At 44.2% G+C, this 20,000-nt stretch overlaps 3 protein-coding genes across 3 annotated transcripts in view; 1 reads left to right on the plus strand and 2 right to left on the minus strand.

The window, feature by feature from the left end:
- lipf (lipase, gastric) overlaps positions 1-20,000 on the plus strand; it is a 944,109-nt gene that overhangs the window by 624,130 nt on the left and 299,979 nt on the right. The window lies entirely within an intron of this gene.
- LOC115377533 (uncharacterized) lies at positions 7,163-15,576 on the minus strand. The gene is made up of 2 exons (XM_030077344.1): positions 15,520-15,576; positions 7,163-15,177 (listed from the first exon to the last, which is right to left on the minus strand). The coding sequence occupies exons 1-2, from the start codon at positions 15,574-15,576 to the stop codon at positions 7,330-7,332; spliced, it is 7,905 nt and encodes a 2,634-aa protein (XP_029933204.1). The 3' UTR covers positions 7,163-7,329.
- The window catches only part of LOC115377534 (uncharacterized), a 29,383-nt gene continuing 25,898 nt past the window's right edge, over positions 16,516-20,000 (minus strand). Inside the window, exons 8-14 of the mRNA XM_030077345.1 lie at positions 18,149-18,251; positions 17,931-18,034; positions 17,573-17,845; positions 17,336-17,429; positions 17,148-17,215; positions 16,771-17,037; positions 16,516-16,683 (exon numbers count right to left, since the gene is read on the minus strand). Coding sequence (XP_029933205.1) covers positions 16,516-16,683; positions 16,771-17,037; positions 17,148-17,215; positions 17,336-17,429; positions 17,573-17,845; positions 17,931-18,034; positions 18,149-18,251 — 1,077 coding nt within the window. The remainder of the gene's footprint in view (positions 16,684-16,770; positions 17,038-17,147; positions 17,216-17,335; positions 17,430-17,572; positions 17,846-17,930; positions 18,035-18,148; positions 18,252-20,000) is intronic.

The following is a 20,000-nucleotide window of genomic DNA, read 5'->3' on the forward strand; positions in this document are numbered from 1 at the left end:
AAATTTCGTGTTTTACCTGTGTTATCATCAACCATAGCCTCATATTAGCACAGAGTTCAAACAATAGGCTAACGTTAAGCTAACAGAGATGAAAACAGGTCTTACCTCTTAGTCTGTGAGAAGAAGTGGGGGGGAGGGACACAGACGCAGGGGGCTTTTATACGCAGCCCCCCCTGCGCCCCTCCCGATCTCTTTTTCAAATCAAAACAAGATGGATTACCATAGCACTGGTCATGTAAATACCTACTACATAATGTTATTGTAATAAAAAAAAGTAATAATAATTATTATTTAGTAACTATTATTTTGTTAATAATAATTGATAATAATATTGTTAATAATATGTATTATATGATATTATATTATAGTTATTATACTCTATTATTATTTTTATTATTATTATTATTGTTATTATATATTACATTATGCCTGTCTGTGGATACTTCCTCTACCTCTTTTTTTTTTACCATGGAGTTTGGTGTGAAGAGGCAGACACTTGGCACTAATTAGGCCCCTGCTGTCTAAAGTAAAATCCTGACAGCTTTCAAACCTACGCCGATGGAAAGAGGACAAAAATTTCTACAAAAATATGATATTTTGGTGTAGATTTGAACAAGTTTGTGGCCGCTGTGCAGACTTTTTTACCCTTTTTGACACTGGTGTGCTCTGTTCTGCACTCTGCCTGGTCATGTGACTCACTCTAGCTGCTTGCACATTCCCCTATACATACCCATTATAAGCTCTCAGAGGGAGCAGAAACAACACTCAAACTTAAACTGTTATAGCTCAAAAATGGTAAAAGACAGCAAAATCATGTAAATACAAGATTTATAGATCCAAGTCTTGTGACTCGTTTAAACCTTGAATAAAGTCTGTAACTCAAACTATGTCCGAACGGTGACACCTCAAACAGGGGTGGGTTTGCTTGATTTCTCCATTGGATTGCATGGGGATTTCTCTATGTGCCTGCATTTTGGTCTGATCATGACACAGCTGCCAGTACTCATGTATTAGCTCAGTACTCATGTCACTCACACACTAGGACATCCTGGGCCTTTCAAAATAAAAGCCCAAAACTCTTTCCAACTGAAAGCACCGAAAAATACCCTTACAAATGGGAAAAATGGATAAATTGTCTGCACTTCGATGACACGAACATCGTGGCGGACCGGCACCGGTGCGAGGGCCGACCAACGCTGCTTGCAGCTTTAATTAGGCCCTCGCCCTCCCTTAGGGAGAAGGGCCTATTGTTTTTGTATCGTTTTTTCTTCTTATTATTATTACGTCTCCGAAACGCTTAATTTGACCCCCTAAACGTGCTCAAAAACTCACCAAATTTGGCACGCACCCCAGGTCTGGCGAAAAATTCGATAAAATGGCAACTCGGACCCCCGAAGTGCAAAAATGGGCTCTCTAGCGCCACCTAGGCACACTAAATCGGCCGCTGCGGCCCACAGGAATGTGATAGAGAGACCATACCAACGCCGAAACGTAGGTCTCATCAAGGCCGAGATTTCACGCGCTCGCCCCCCCGACCTAAAATCAACAGGAAGTCCGCAATTTGCCTTTCAAAGTAAAAGTCGGGCCCCAAAATTGCGCGTTGAACAAAATTTATCTCCTCCTAGGCCGTAAATCGTGGCGGCTTGAAACGCTAATACATGAAAGAGGATACAGTGCTGAACAAAAGTTGCTAAAGGTTTATCATTAATTCGAACCGTTTGGGATTTATAAGCCCTCGAAGTCGGCAACGCCGACTTCGAGGGCGTCGTTTTTTCCATGGAGTTTGGCGTGAAGAGGCGCACACTTGGCGCTAATTAGGCCCGTGGCATCTAAAGTAAACGTCGCACGGCTTCGAAACTTATGCCACACGAAAGAGGACGAAAATTCCTACAAAAATATGAAATTAATTTTTAAATTGGAACAAGTTTGTGGCCGCTGTCAAGACTTTTCGACCATTTTGGACCCTGGTGTCCTCTCCTCTGCACTCTGCCCGGTCATGTGACTCACTCTAGGCAACGGACAGTTCCGCAATACACACCCATTATAAACCGTCAGCGGGAGCAGAGAAAACACTCAAACTTAAACTGCCGTAATTCAAAAATGGTACAAGATAGCAAAATAGTGTAAATACGAGATTTATAGAGCCGAGTCTTGTGTCTCGTTTAAACTTCAAATTACGTCTGTAACTGAAGCGATGTCCGAGCAGCGTTACCTCAAACAGGTGTGGGTTTTTATCGATTTCTCCATTGGATTGAATGTGGATTTCTCTGTCTGCCTGCATTTTGGGCTGATCATGACACAGATGCCAGTACTCATGTATTAGCGCAGTACTCATGTCACTCACACACTAGGACATCCTGGGCCTTTCAAAATAAAAGCCCAAAACTCTTTCCACCTGAAAGCACAGAAAGATACCCTTACAAATGGGAAAAATGGATAAATTGTCTGCACTTCAATGACACCAACATCGTGGCGGACCGGCACCGGTGCGAGGGCCGACCAACGCTGCTTGCAGCTTTAATTCTTATTATTATTATTATATCGTGTCGTTCGGCCTTAATTTGACCCACTAAACATGCTCAAAAACTCACCAAATTCGGCACGCAGGTCAGGTCTGGCGAAAAATTCGATAAAATGGCAACTCGGACCCCCAAAGTGCAAAAATGGGCCCTCTAGCGCCACCTAGGCACAAAAAGGCACACGAAGGCGGCCGCTGCGGCCCACAGGAACGTGATAGAAAGACCAAACCAGCGCCGAAACGTAGGTCTCATCAAGGCCGAGATTTCACGCACTCGCCCCCCCCACCTAAAATCAACAGGAAGTCTGCAATTTGCCTTTCAAAGTAAAAGTCGGGCCCCGAAATTGCGCGTTGAACAAAATTTATCTCTTCCGAGGCCGTAAATCGTGGCGGCTCAAAAAGCTAATAGATGAAAGAGGATACAGTGCTGAACAAAAGTTGCTAAAGGGTTATCATTAATTCGAACCGTTTGGGATTTATAAGCCCTCGAAGTCGGCAACGCCGACTTCGAGGGCGTCGTTTTTCCCATGGAGTTTGGCGTGAAGAGGCGCACACTTGGAGCTAATTAGGCCCCTGGCGTCTAAAGTAAACGTCGCACGGATTCGAAAATTATGCCACACGAAAGAGGACGAAAATTCCTACAAAAATATGAAATTAATTTTTAAATTGGAACAAGTTTGTGGCCGCGGTCAAGACTTTTCCAACATTTTGGACCCTGGTGTCCTCTCCTCTGCACTCTGCCCGGTCATGTGACTCACTCTAGGCAACGGACAGTTCCGCAATACACACCCATTATAAACCGTCAGCGGGAGCATAGAAAACAGTCAAACTTAAACTGCCATAACTCAAAAACGGTAAAAGATAGCAAAATAGTGTAAATACAAGAATTATAGAGCCGAGTCTTGTGCCTCGTTTAAACTATGAATAAAGTCTGCAACTCAAACGATGTCCGAGCGGCGTTACTTCAAACGGTTGTGGGTTTGATCGATTTCTCCATTGGATTGCATGTGGATTTCTCTGTCTGCCTGCATTTTAGTCTGATCATGACACAGCTGCCAGTACTCATGTATTAGCGCAGTACTCATGTCACTCACACACTAGGACATCCTAGGCCTTTCAAAATAAAAGCCCAAAACTCAGACACGAAGCCGTAGCTGCCAGCGGCAGCTACGGCTTATGCCACACACGCACACACACGCACACACACTACACACTATGTCTTCATATCACACACACACATACACACACACAAACAAACACGCGCACACACACACACCACTGGCAGCTACGGTCTCGGTACTCATATCACACACACACATACACTCACACACAGACACGCACTCACGCATCAAGCACGCACATACACACACACACACACACACACACACACACACACAAATACACACACACGCAGGCACCAAGCACGCACACACACACATGCACACACACACACACAAACACTCCTCGTACTCATATTGTACTCATATCACACACACACATACACACACAGACACGCACCAAGCATGCACACACACACATGCACACACACACACACAAAACCAAACACACACACGCATGCACGCACGCATCAAGCACGCACACACACACACACGCACACACACACACACACAAATACACACATACGCAGGCACCAAGCACGCACACACACGCACGCACACACACACACACACACACAAATACACACATACTCAGGCACCAAGCACGCACACACACGCACACACACGCAAACACACACGCACACACACACACACACGCGCACACACACGCACACACACGCACACACACGCACACACACTACACTCTTCATATCACACACACACATACACACACACAAACAAACACACGCACACACACACCACTGGCAGCTACGGCCTCGGTACTCATATCACACACACACATACACTCACACACAAACACACAGACACGCACTCATGCATCAAGCACGCACATACACACACACACACACAAATACACACACACGCAGGCACCAAGCACGCACACACATGCACACACACGCATCTGCACGTACACACACACACACACACACACACACACAAATAGACACACACAAAAACACACATGCACACACAGGCACATACACAAACACATGCATGCACGCACACACAAGCATGCGCCCCCACACACAGACACACGCACACACATATACACACACGCACGCACACACACTTTTCTTTTCAAAAATAGTCTTGAAAATGGTGACATGTTCTACATCTTAACTCATCAAGACTTGAAGAGGTTTTAAATTTATACATAAAAATTGAGGGAACAGGCCTCAGTGAACATTCATTTGGATGACACTGTGTGAGCAACACAAACACGTCACCCTGCGTGAACTTCTTATCCTCACTGCTGACATTTTAAGCACACTGTTGACCAGGCTACATGGATCATGCTATAGACTCTCACATTTAAAGCATTACATTTTCATGATAAAATCACATTAAAAGATGACTTAAAAGCCTTTTAAGTTATTTTCATTATCATTTCTTCTAACCCAGCTGAGAGAGCTGCAGTGCTTTATCACATCAACACATTTCAAGCACAAGTCCCTATAAATCAGACATACCTTTGAAAGATTCAGAAGGGAATTACAGAAAGGTTTCCACATCAGGCAGGGTAACATGCAGCTGAGGGAATATTACACTCATGACTTACACATTATAAGCTCCTCTGTTGGTCATCTCTTCATTCTTGATGCCATCAATGCTGGATAATTTCCTCATGTTTACATGTCATCTCTTTACCCATGTGAATAATATACTGTTTTAATCCATTACAATTTATACATATAACCTTCTATGTAGTTATATAATATTGCATTACATAGTAAAGCAGGAGTAGTATTACTACAGACTTGTTTTTCACAATACATTGAAAGGACCTTCATTCATAACAGTATGACAGACAACATTTTGTACTTTAGAATATAAAATTTATTTTTCAATTCAATTTTATTTACATGTAAATGTTTTGATGATTGCATTTTACTTTTAGTCACTGACGTTTTTTCTCAGTACAGTTTAGTTATTTATTCTGTCAAGACAAACATTTAGAAAAATCATGGCTGTAATTGTTCATGTAAGAAAAATAAAATAGCATAGGCCTGGATTCCAATTCAATTCAATTTTATTTATTTGTATAGCCCAGAATCACAAATACAAATTTGTCCCAAAGGGCTTTACAGAAAAATACAACATCCTCTGTCCTTAGACCCTCACATCGGATGAGGAACAACTCCCTAAAAAACCCCTTTAACAGGGAGAAAAATAGGAAGAAACCTCAGGGGAGCAACAGAGGAGGGATCCCTCCCCAGGACGGACAGACGTGCAATAGATGTTGTAAACACAGATAACAAACTACAATTAAGATAGGATTACTTTTTTAACTATTACCTCATACATCTCATGTCCTAGACCTACAATACTGAGACTAAAGTTCATCTGAACCACTTTGACAGGACATAGGTACAATGCATGTGCTGTCTCTGTCCCATGATGCCACTTGCTACAAGGAGACACATCATCACTTGGGAGGTAGGGAAGTTTGGGACGCTGCACCACAGTAGGATCTTCAACCAGGAAGCTCCCCTCAGAGTAAAAAAAAAAGACAACATTTTGAGGCAAACATCACTGACCAACAGCATCTCAAAGTACACTAACTAAACTAACCACAATTTGTTGACAGGGCCACCCAACTGTGTAAAGTTGGTGAGGCATAGGGAGACAGAAAAGTTAAGAATGGGGGACACAAATGGGAGCAGAAAACCTGGAAAATAGACGACTGGTAATGGGTTTACTTTTTATATAAATAACTGTCCTGTTGTGGCAGCTGAGGCGTACAGAATGGGGAGTCTGTGCCTTGTTGTGCCACAACAGATTTGCTCTGAGTTCATGCACACCAGACGGAACACTTCAGTATTGAAAGTGAATGTCTTGTGTACAGACAGTACACATGAAGGTGACATGGACTCAAACATGCAGAACTATATACATTTCAACTTTAAACAGATATACATTTCAACTTTAAACAGTCATACATGTAAACTTTAAACAGACATACATTTAAAATTTTAACAGATATACATGAAGAGCTCATTTGCAAAAACAGATCCCCATTTGAGTTCATTAAACCTATTATCCTAAATCATGCTTTGTGTGTGTGTGTGTGTGTGTGTGTGTGTGTGTGTGTGTGTACTCCAAGCAGTATCAGTGAAACGGTGTATCCATTTTAAGAATGGCTTTTATCTGTTTTTGCAAATGAACTCTTCACATTTAAACTTTAAACAGAGACCAACAGCTAACACGTGGCAAACAGAGACTAACACATCCATAAACCTGTGACACATGATTACCTGATATACGTCCCTACACATGATTCTCCACAACTAAACCTTCCCTAATTCCCCCTGAAACACATGATTTGTTTAATCTAAGATCTAACCATGATCATCTATTCCACATCATAAATACATAATCTAAAATCCCAATAAATACACGATATAAATACTATAAATAATGACAATAAATAACAATCTATACAATTACAGTGGGACAGGCTCTAAAAAGACAACATTCATAGTGGTAGCCAATGTACACACCATGAACAACACAACACACTACAAGTCAGTTTCCTCTGAACCAACACACAAACGCGACAACACTAACATTTGCACCGGGACACTGCAATGTAGCTCCGTTTGACTCATCAAACAAAGAATTTACACCGGTCGTGTGAATTCATTGTTCGCCTCCTTTGCCAAACAAACCAACCTAACCCTCATCAAAATCCACGTCTGACTCGAAGAGGCCCTCTACCTCCTCGAAGTCAACAACTAACCCCTGATCATCGTTGACACTAAAACTACAAACAACACCTTCATGATCACTAAAATACGTGGGCATCACTGCACAATCCACATTATACTGTGTTGTTTTAACATAAACGTGATCAATTAGTGTCCCCTTCTCTGTAGTTTCTTGTGTTACATGCTGACTAAATCCTTTTTCACCCATAAATTTGCAAATTGAGGATGTTTTTAAAATGTTCTCATTGAAATCCCCCATTATTACAATTGTGTTACTGATTGGATGCAACCAATCAAGTAACTTCCCCAGATTTTGTTTGAATAAAGTAATTTGATAACACGGTGGACGATAAATTACTGCCAACAGTATGTTGAATTTGTTGCACAGGCACACCAAACACTCCAGATTCAAATCGGGCACCTGCAGAATATCACAGTCCAAATTGTCTACACTATACAAACCAACTCCACCATGTTCTAGGTTCTTTAGCTCTACCAATTTAGGGTTACTGCTGCTGTAACACAAGCCTCGAGGACGACTGTGGAAAGTGTAACCTTCAATTTGGACACTGTCTAATGAGGACTGTGCAGTGAGCCACGTTTCTGTCACAGCAATACAGGTAAGCTGTAAATGCTGCGTGCAAGACACCAAATCTAACATGTGCCGACTTAAATTTTGAACGTTCATTAAATACACAGAGAAACTGTGTGTATTTAATGAAGGCTCTGGCTGCTCAATCAAAAATGGAGGCATGCTATCCAAGGCCTCCTTTATGGCGTCCTTGCAATAAATTGCCTTCTCTGAAAAATCCTCGATGATCAGTCCAGACAAGGCCCTAACACGACTAAGCGCTACATATGCCTGCCCCGGTGCAAACACCCTCTTCAAAGACACTACCGCCTCGTCCACAGTGAGTCCTTGCACTTTGTGAACAGTGCAAGCCCACGCTAACCTCAGAGGAAACTGACGACGCAAACCGCCACGCTTGGTGGCTCTATCCTCCTCTGGATCAATGGCAGTAGACTGCAGGCATTCTACTGCTGCATGTGCACGGTTTTTCCTCCTATCTGAACCAATATTCACATCATCAAATCTAACATACACGGTGAGAGGAAACGTGGAATCCTCTCCAAAAACTACCTGAGTAACCGTGCCACATGCTCCATTGACCAGGCCGTCCGCAACATCCACGTTCTTACACAACATGACACGCGCGTTCCTCGCTATACACAAAGTCTCCGGTAGAGACGTGTCCGCCGCAACGCCGTGATGCCCGGGCATCCGTTCCAAATTCCCTGTTGTCCTGTTAGTCACAAAATCCTGCGCCTCAATGGTGACATAATCAGGACAACAGTCAAACAGATAATTTAGGTTGTGCTCACTTACTTGCCTATTCGTCGCAAAGATATGCAAGGCTGAGCTCACCTCGCCGGTCTCGCGCATCTTCAACATGTCAACGTCGCTATCTAACATTGGGGTGGCCCTGGAACGCACTCTTAACCTATTCAGCATCTCTGCAAAAACACTATCCTTCTGTCTAACTATCTTTTTCAGCTCCACGATGCTGAAATTACACCACAGGTCCACACCAACAGGACTACTATACAGAGGCTTCCCTTTAACGGGAGGCAACTGATAGAAGTCCCCGACAGCTATCACACTAACATTACCAAACGGGGAAAAGTCGCCTGTCTGTTTAATCTGCCTTAATCTACCGTGGACATAAGCCAACAGGTTGTGATTAACCATACTGATTTCGTCTATGATTAAAATTTGGAGGTGACTTAATTTTGCTCGCAAAGAGTTTAGTTTATCTTCACCCAGAGGGGTGTAAGGTAAACTAGCCTGTTTGCCAATACTCAATGTGTGATGAATTGTTGCTGCATTTAAATTGTATGCAGCTATTCCTGTTGGAGCAGTTAACAAAACACAGATATCGTCTGGTTGATCACAAAGTGTTGACAGCAGCCGCGCTGCCTCATACTGAATAGCCCTAATTAAATGACTCTTCCCCGTCCCTGCACCACCTGTCACAAATACACGCAGAGGCTCTGGGTTTTTACCCATCACCTTCTGCAGACACCAATGTCTCACCCTATAAAAAACAGCAAGCTGTGTCTCATTCAGAGACCTAACAAGCGCCAAACCCTCACTTCTAGATAAAATGGACCTGTTTCTCTCTAACTGCGCTACCTGTCTGCCACCAACAATCAAATCTGGCACATTCACTAACGACTCAACTAACTGTTCCTCAGCTAACTCACCTTCCCGCTGCTGCCTCATCTCCTCTAAACCCTCAAGGCGTTCCGCTTCCTGTTCAGGACAAAGCTCACCCCAAACATCCTCATCTACACCGTTGTTTTGCGCAGCTATCTCCTGAGCTAACTCAAGGTGAGGACAATTTACCTCAAACCTTGCCCTATTCTCATCGACAACATCACTAACCGAATGTACAGAGCCGTCGCTAAACATCACCTCACCATCGTTATAAAACTGCTCAAACAGCTCAAAGCCATCAGGTTTGAGGTCTGAGTCAGTTCTATAAGGAAGAAACAACTGCAACAGGCTCTGAAAATGTGCCTCCTCCTCTCTATCCAAATTAAAACGCATGTATCGCACCACTGCAAACTGAGTGCGTGTTCTCCTAAGAATGAATCCTAAGTCATTCTTCAGTTCAATTCTGTCTTTAGACATCTCATTTTTGGTGAGAACACGATACTCAGACGCAAAGGTAGCCATACACATGTTATCAAACACTACGCTGTCAGGCCTATTCCTATACCTATCTACTATACTAATCATAAACATATCCTCCTCCCGTAGATCACGGGAGGCGGCCATCTGCCTCAACACACTGAGGGGCAAACTCATTCTAACTATCCTACTGCCTGTCGGCACAAACACAACCTTTCTGGAACACTCCCTAAGGTGCATGTTCGTTAGCCTATACACCGCCTCCTGCGCACAAACATCCCTATTGTGTAAATATACACTGCCCAGCTTCCGCAGGGCTTCTTTAGCAGAGAGATTCCCTTGTTTTTTTGCTTCTTTTTGGGCATTAGTCAATAACAGGCCAATTTCTCTCTCTGCTTTCGTAATATACGATATTATGTATATCACTACTGCGTAGGCGTCGGTGACAAAGCTAATGTCCATGTTAGCGTTCCAGCATTTCAACAACTTCTTGCTATACTGATTGACCCAAACCTCGTTCACCCCTCTCCTATAGACTACCTTGTGCTTCTTCTCTAAACGCCTATAAGCCATCTCAAAAATCTCTTGATTAATGCGCAAACTACGAAATAACTCCTCTACACTAGCAGGAGGCACATCGCATTCCACAGCTTTTTTAACTTCTTCAAGAATTTTATGCGCAAACTCTTTGGGCATTTTATCTCTATCTTCGAAACACTTACAGACTGGCTTGTTTTCTGAATTAGGTTCAGCCTCACCTGTCTCCTTCTTCTTCTTATCACACTTGCACTCCCGCATTCTACAAATGAATGTGCGCGCAGAAACAGGTTTTGGAAAATTGAAACGACATGTCGTTTTGTGTTTTCTGCATGACTTTGAATGTCGTTTGGAATGTGTTTGAACAGATGACACTGTGTCCAATAGTGTGTCATCATCTGAGGGTAGCTCACACGTAACGTAACGGTCAATAAATTCTACGACTTCCTCGTCTGTGTTTTTATCAATTTGGGGAGCACCCTCAATCCAAAATAAACAGTGTACATGTGGTGAGCCTCTTTGTTGAAATTCTACCCTATAAAAGTAATCGATTATTTTGCCGATTGGTTGACAGGGAGACATGAGAACCTCTTTCAGAAAACAATGCCACCTGTAGTCAAACATCCGCGCCGCGGTCACAGGATTACGTCGCAACAACGCGCACCTATCAGCCCACTCCAAATCCTCTACCGTCTGCGATCTGCCTTCCTGTTTCAGGATGCTGGTCAGAAGATTCTGCCAGCGCATATCCGCAGACGAAAACGAGCAAAACCACGTCGGAATGCCTAACTGTCGCACACAAGCCATCACGTCCTTCTGGACAGACTGCCAGAAGGCCGGAGTTCCTCTGATGGGTTTAAGAAACCTAAACCCATCATCACACGCCAACAACTGCTTCAAGGCGTCCGCATCCGCTAACACATCCTCACTAATCCGCTGAGGCCTCTGACCTCCTTTATCCTTACGTAACGCAACAGAAACACTGGACACAACCTTGTCCAACTCCGACACGTACTGAGCAAAAAATATATACTCTACATTACGCGCAAAACGACCATCGGCATGCATGATCCTATTATTAAGATAACGCGCCAATGTCAAGTCATGCCACCGACCATCATGAAAAGTCTTACCACCCGTCGGAAACAACACCGGGAAACATTTTGCCTCATTCGTGTGGTCAGAAAGCATTCTTACCGGACTATTCCCTTCTGCAGGCGCAATATTCAAAATATCCTTAAAATACTGATCTAAAGCTTCCTGACCAATATCAACAGGCATAAGACAAGTGTCCTGAAACATGCAGTGCTGTTGTCTGTCATGCAACAGTTCATCCTGTCCTATGTCTGCTGATTCCGCTAGCTCACACATTTCACTCTGAACCGTAACCTGCCCTGACCTAACCTCAGCCTCATCCTCACTGCCTGACTCGGCCTCTTCCTTCTCCCTATCTTCCTCCCTAACAAACTCATTGACCCAGTGCTCGTTAAACTCAATGTCTCTATAATATACATTTGTTCTCTTTAAGTAATCTAGCGCCTGTCTTACATGCAACGTATCCACAAACTGGTACTCGTAATGCCCTTTATATGTGAGTTTCCGCTTCAGCTTCACCTGAAGCAGAGACCCTTCCATATTCGAACGTGGCAACACATTCGCAGTCTGAACAATGTTGGCTGGAACACATGTCACTGGTCCATGTACTCCATTCTGCCCGCCTTTAGGCAGTGCCAACATTTTCATGAATGGAATGTGTAACGCAATAAGATGCTGTTCTAAACTATTCAAAGATCCCAGTTCAGCAGGAATGGGATCAAGCTCCAAGTTATTAACCCAGCATTCAGCTGGCATCTCACCTGAGCTAAGCTTTCTGTCACACGTGTAACAAATCCACAAATTACCGCGCGATGAAACCAACGAACACGGCGCAACACACTCACCACTACACCGATGCAAATACTGCTGGCCTATACACCTATCTGCCACAGCCGCTGTCGCTGAACTTCGCCTATAAGTTTCCCTATCACAACTAACCACCTGATATCTAAAAAACAACCTATGACACACACAGCACACAAAATCAGGTCCATCTCTGACCTTTTCTAAAAACCGCTCCCTAACAAAACCAAAATCTTTTGACTTGTCTACCCTCTGCTTTCTACCTAACCTGACACTGGAAATTACTCTCTGCTTATGATCTACACTACCGTGATACTTACTCTTACTCATTTTTTTAAGTTTCTCCCTATACTCTGTACTGTCCCTATATTTGCCCAAAATCTTGCCCTTAACTCTCTCCCTGTGCTCACTGTTGTCCCTATATTGGACAAAACTCCTGGCCTTAAGTCTCTCCCTATGCTCACTGCTGTCCCTGTATTTGCCCACACTCCTGGCCTTAAGTCTCTCCCTATGCTCAATGCTGTCCCTGTAATTGCCCACACTCCTGGCCTTAACTCTCTCCCTATGTTCAATGCTTTCTCTGTATTTACTAATACTCATCTGTTTAACCCTTTCTCTGTGGGGCAAATTCTTACAATACTTTTCTACACTGCAAAACTTAGCATTCTCCCTAAACAACACATTTTCCTTATACATCTTCCTAATAGTTAACTGCCGTTTCTCTCTAAGCGGCATATTACACTTTTCCTGCGTCCTTTGCTTCCTCTTCAGATACTTGGACAGAGACTTTCTAACTGACACTAACTCCCTAGCAGCCTCCACGTCCTTGACACTATCCTGTACACCTACAACAGAACCTACGACATCATACCTAACCGCTGTGTTGTCACCATCTACAACATCCATCATTCTAGGCCTAATGCTGTAACCTGTGACTTCACTAATTTTACAATACCCAAAGCAACTCTGCAGTCCAGGCTTAAATACACAAACCACATTCTCAAAATGTCGCCCCATGACATTCTCTAAGTAAACACACTCCGCTGACAAATGCTGACTGCTACAACTATACTTTATCCAACGTCCGTCATGAAAAGTAAACACACTAACGCCTAACCAATCGGCCGTCGCCTGAATCTCCACCTCTGTGGCCCAACTGCCGACACGCCTCATCCTGGACTGCTCAATATACTCTAACACAGAGGAGTACTCACTTCTCAAAAAACTCTGATATCTATCAGTGTTCCTTTCTAACTCTTTACATACAGCTAACCTAATCCTACGATGGTGCTTCTGAGAACCACTCACAGCCTGAGAGATGGCTCTGAAGAAGCAGTTCCCATCGGCAACAATCCTCTCTTTGCTACAAGGAACACCCAACAACCCCTCCTCTGTGGCTACCGGACTAACAACCTTCACGCAATCGACGTTTAACTTTGTGCATAAAGCACGACAAACATCTACGCCGAGGGGATGGAAGACCAGCTCTTCACTTCTCACCTCGCTAACAAATTCGACATCCGAATTGACCTCTCGGACATCGAAACTCTTGGATTTCTTCGACATACAAGTGCCGGAAGAAATAACACGCTTTCTGCCATCAGCCACTGTTGGTTCTGCCGCTGAACCGCTGCTCACCTCACTGGAGAAGGTCAACACAGAAATGCCAGACAGTGCCGGACTTGCGGCAATGCTGACACCACACTCAGGCACACAAACGCCTGCAGACACCTCACTTTTTCTCCCAGCCTCAGTGAACACACTAGACTCTGGTGCCGGAGCAGCGCTCATCTCAGTGATGAGACTCTCCACAGACACACCAGACCGCGCTGGACTTGCATCCGTGCTGACCGTAACACCACACAGCTCAAAGAGCTTCTCCCTCGAACGGAGACTGTCGGCCAAACGACAGATGTAGTGGTGCAGGTCGTCGAGACACGCGAAATGCAGAACCACGCTTGTACCATTGTGGTGCAACAAGCCAGTGTTACTGCGTGAGTGACTGTCGACCACAGCGAACCGTCCACCCTCACGCACGATGGCAGTGGTGTTTCCGCACATTGTCAAAAGACATGTGGTGTATTGACTGAAGATTCTCTCCAGTCCATTACGCAAGCTGATGAATACACCGAAATCGATGTATTCACCTTCGGTCACGCCTACTTCGCCTAACACCGTGTCACCAAAACCGAACCTAAACAACTGTCCGTCTAATTCCAGCTGTTGTGGCAAATCTGGCACAGACAGCAGATTAGACACATGGCTGAAGATGTTGAGGTCACGCAAACTCGTGTACAACTCATCACCTTCAACCAACGCGCGATCCAGATCCAGCCTGTCCCACGAGAACGCGCTCCTCACTGTGTGTTTGGCTAAGCTGACCAAAGCTATAGCCATACACTGCACACCTGCATACACAAATCGGGCATTTCCCTGATGAAACGACCCGTGCACAACTTTAGCTAGCCTAATCCTGCTGCTATCTATGTTAGACCCTGTTGCCACAGCATTAGCGCTAGACTCTGGCTTAACATCACTAACACAAATAGAAGGAACAAAAACAGCCTTAGCTTTGAAGATCTGTCGCTCCTCTGGGACAGCAGGGCCCGCTGCGGCGACCTCCTCCTGACCGGTGACCACTCCCGGCACCTCGCTGGCCGACTCCTGGGCTGTCGCCTCCACCTGATAAAAAAAAAAACACAGCAGTGAGATTTTGGCAACGAAATGTCGTTGCTTGGCTTCCGGATTACAGCAGAGATGGAATTCTGGGACCGTTTAAAAATTAAATATAGTCTATATAACAAGTGTGAAATGGTCTATATAACTAGTGCTAAAAAACAAGAGCTAAATAATAATGAGTGCAATTGAGAGTAACTAGATAAAACAGAATGTACACAACAGACAAATATGAAAACAAGAGAACCATTTTCCTGCTACCTCTCAATGCTAACTCACATATTATATTTAAACAAAGACAAACCTGCTGCACCGCTGGTCTGGGCCCGGAGGCGGACACGGTCCCACGGGCTGGTGAAGGTCTCGCCGGCACCTAAAAAAGATGGGGAAGAAAAAAAGCCTCATTTACATAATGGACTCATTCACTCAGGTTCTGCACGTTATAAAAAGTACTCTGCAGCACCTCCGGGACGGCTGGGCACGCCGTGGCGACCTCCTCCCGGACGACGACCACCCCTGGCACCACGCTGGACGACTCCTGGGCTGTCGCCTCCACCTGACACAAGACAAAAAAAAAAAAAAAAAAAAAAAAAAAAAATCAAACAAGGTCTCACTAAATCACAGGAGAATCATTTACCTGCAACCTCTCAAAATGATAACTCACATATTATATTTAAACAAAGACAAACCTGCTGCACCGCTGGTCTGGGCCCGGAGGCAGGCACGGTCCCACGGGCAGGTGAAGGTGTTGCCAGCACCTAAAAAAGATAGGGGAAGACAAAAGACTCATTTCAATAATGCACTCATTCATTCGGGTTCTGCACGTGTTATCAAAATATGGCAAAAACAATCCACATGGCTCACATACTAAACATGATACCAACCTGCCGCTTTCCTCCTCTACGCCTTGTGGCAACACCTTTCGGCGAACGCCTCACACGGGAAGTCTAAAAGAAGGAAAACAAACCTTGTTAAATGCAGTCTTAAATTCAATTTTGTCCAGGACATACACACATACAATGGGTTTTGCAAGCACAGAAAAAAAACAACGACAAAAGATCTGTATGTATAATATAAAGGAAAAAAATGTAAAAACAGTTGGTGGATGAGGAATGCGGATGCCGAGGGGAGCCACATGCACTGGAGCAGCCTGGGACCTGAGCCACACAACCACCAGCAGCATGATGACCTGACTCAAAAAGACACAGCACGCACTCGGAAAAACTCACAACCATTCACACACACACTCACACAGAGACAAGGGGAAACATCAGAGGCAAACCCATTTAACATTTTATAACTTAACAGAAACACCTTAAAGTCAGAGCTAATATGGATTACTTCTTAATATATAAATGTAATTATCAGGCAGTTTACCTGGCCAGCTGGCAGAAGGGCAGTGACGTCGCTGTCCGAGGATGGAGAAACCCTCTCCATGGCCTCCAGGATGTCGCCGCTGAACCAGACGGGGTTGGACGGGAGGACAGACTCTTGCACCGGAGATGCTCGAATCTTAAAAACCACAACAAAAATAAATTATCACCATTAAAAAAAAAAAAAACACACACACACACACACACAAAATAAAGGCGTAAAACCAGAAAAGATGCACAAATGTACAGCCAGAAAATGACTCAAACACATTACCTTGCCCTCCTGTCCGACGACGGTCCACTCCAGTGGGTCACGGTGGCGGGGCGCGGGGCTGTGTCCTGTCACAACCAGCACGGGGGAGACCCTGGCACGAGGCGATGTCCGGGGGGGCACCGAGGGAGGAGGAGGAGGAGGAGGAGCCAGCTGGCGGACCGCGGCGTCCCACAGGGCCTGGACGAGGATCGGCGTTCCGTCGCTGTCGCTGAGGTGCACCTGGAAAACAGTGAAACGCAGAACACATTGCGCTCAACTTGTGTATCGAAAATGGAAACCTTCAACTCCTCCATGTGTCATGTCACAACAACAAAGTATGCTGTACTTACACCGTCACGGCTCCACAGCTCCAAACGGTCCAGAGGGAGGTGCTCTGCCACAGACACGTATGGGAGACCTGCCACAAAAGTGAGAAATATTATTCATTCTGGTAATAAATACACTCATGTAAAACATATGAGGTTAGGTTTACGATACATCAGTTATAATCAAACTGATGACCAAAACTAAGACGTACCCATGCGTGCTGCGACACGGCGGAACTCCTGGCGGAACAGCTCCTGCAGGCCAGGCTCGATGTTCAAGCGTGGAGGGAAGTCCAGCACGAACACCTACACACACACACACACACACACACACAAAAAAATCACGTTTAGAATCACATTTAGGTTTCTAAAAAAGCACATGTGAAAACACACGCTTACTGTGACAGCACAGGACAAAACAAATACTGCCAACTGCAAATTAAACACACCTTCGCCCAGCGGTTGCAAACTGTAGCCAGGAGAGCACCGAAGTCCAGCGACGCCTCTCCGATGTTCCTGCTGGCTGTCAGGTTGTTGCTCGGGGCGAGCACACACACCACGTCCGGGGTCCAGGGGAGAGCGGCGTGGGACACCTCCGTCCTCAGCTCTGCTGCATGCGCACCTGGAACAGAAAGAAAAGAGAAAGAGAGAGGTACCTCCGGCATTGCGACGATCCCATCCACCAGGGCCCGCAGGTGGGAGTCTCCCACGACGAACACCATCTGCAACGACAGAGACACGGCTTTAGAACATAGACACCGACTTCTTACAACCAGCACTGTGTTTCTGAAAAAGAAAAACTAATACCTTCTGGTCCGGCTGCAGGGCAGGAGTGACCAACTTGAAGCTGCGCTGGGTCAGCTTCGAAGTCGGCCATCTCCGCACGCGATGGCGGTACCCTGTACCGCGCCCTGTGTGGTTGACAACAAAGTTAAGTATGATGACACAAAATTTGTATTTCCTCAAATAACATTCAAACTGCGTCAATTAACATTAAAAAAATAAACAAACTGTTTGATACTTACGAGCAACGAACTCGGGGACAGGCGGCTGGGGGGTCCATGGCTGCGGCTGCGCCATCCTCCGCTTCTGGGCCTGGGCCCGCCGGTGGGACTTGGCACGGGGCATCTAGGAATGAAAAACAAACAGACAAAAAAAAATAAAATAAAATTTCCTCCGAAGTTCAAAGAAACTTTAAAAATCCAAGTGAATCTGTGCCAATCATACTCACAGACAATGCTTTCCCAGACAAGGTCAGCCTTCAAATACATAAACGTTTCAACTTACCTTGGCAGAGTGTGTGTGTGTGTGTGTGTGTGTGTCTCTGTCTGTCTGTCTGTGTGTGTCTGTGTGTCAAAGAAGTAAAACTATGTGTGTTGATTAACAATTATTATGTGTTTGTTTTTAAATTGAATCAATATGTCTGTGTAAACTTGTCCTGGATCAAGGGATCGCAGATGTCGGTGCAGGTCGCTCGCAGGTCACTCGCAGGTCGCTCGCAGGTCAATCGCAGGTCTCTCGCTCTCAACAACACCAGATCTCACAGCCAATCGATATCAATATCTGTAAATTAAATGAAACATATTGTTTGATTTAAACAACATTACTTGTCTAATAAAAAAAACAACATTTAATTGAACAGAAAGTTACTGAAAGCATCCTGAATACACTTAGCTGTAGCAATTTTTTAGGTTTTAATTTTAAATAAGGTCTTTCTCTCAATAAAATGCTTAAGACACAAACCAGCATCCATATTGTGTTCAAGTAATCGAAAAAAAATGGCCAACAACACGACTGTGCTGCTCAAAACAGAGACACATCTTAAGAAAACCTTTTCCTCTCAAAATCATAAAATAAAAATAAACCAGCAAACTGGCATCCTAATTACATTATTTGCTTCCTCATTACACAGAAAGTGGCTGACAACATCTCTCAGCTTAGCCATGCCGGTGGACACAGACACAACCAACTAAATACATCAAACTATGGTTCATGCATACAGCAAAGGACACACACGCCCGCATGAAAGAAAAAAAAAAAAACTATTACAGTTATCAATATTGAATCAAATAATTTCCCTTTGTCACACAAGGAAGACCTTCTCTTACAATCATATTGGACCAACCACTGACACAGCTATGCCTATGACACAACTATTTGCTCTTTGAATGCACACAAAAGCCACACACACTTAACTGAACTACATATATCAAACACTTCCATGCAAATAAAACCTGATATAAACCTACACAAAAAAAAACATATGCAATTATTCATCATCAAAACAAATAACTTTCCTTTTTCACACAGCAAAAAATTCTTCCTCTCAAAATGTTATTACACCACACACTAGCCCAACTATGACACTCTACACCTGCTTTTTGAATGCACACAAGCCACACACACTCAGCTCAACAACATATATCACAAACTCAATTCCATGCAAATAAAACCTGATATCAAACTACTAAAAAGCACACACACCTGCAACAACTCATTATCAAGTCCAATAATTTTCCCTCTTCACACAGCAAGAGAAAGTTTTCCTCTCAAACCAAACACTAGCACAGCTTTGCCTATGACACAGCAACACCTGCTCTTTGAATGCACACAAAAACCACACACACTCAGCGACATACATCATAAGCTTAGTTTCATGCAAATAAAACATGATAGCAAACTACAAAAAAACACTCACATAGCAGTTTTTATCATTAAGTTTTCACACAGCAAGAGAAAGTTTTCATCTCAAAATCTGGTTGAACCACACACACACACACACACACACACACACACACACACACACACACACACACACACATACACACACACACAAGCAAAGCTATGACTGGTGTACATTCAAAGAGCAGATATAGC

The sequence above is a fragment of the Myripristis murdjan genome, chromosome 19, assembly GCF_902150065.1.
Source record: "Myripristis murdjan chromosome 19, fMyrMur1.1, whole genome shotgun sequence".
NCBI classification, from domain to species: domain Eukaryota; kingdom Metazoa; phylum Chordata; class Actinopteri; order Holocentriformes; family Holocentridae; genus Myripristis; species Myripristis murdjan.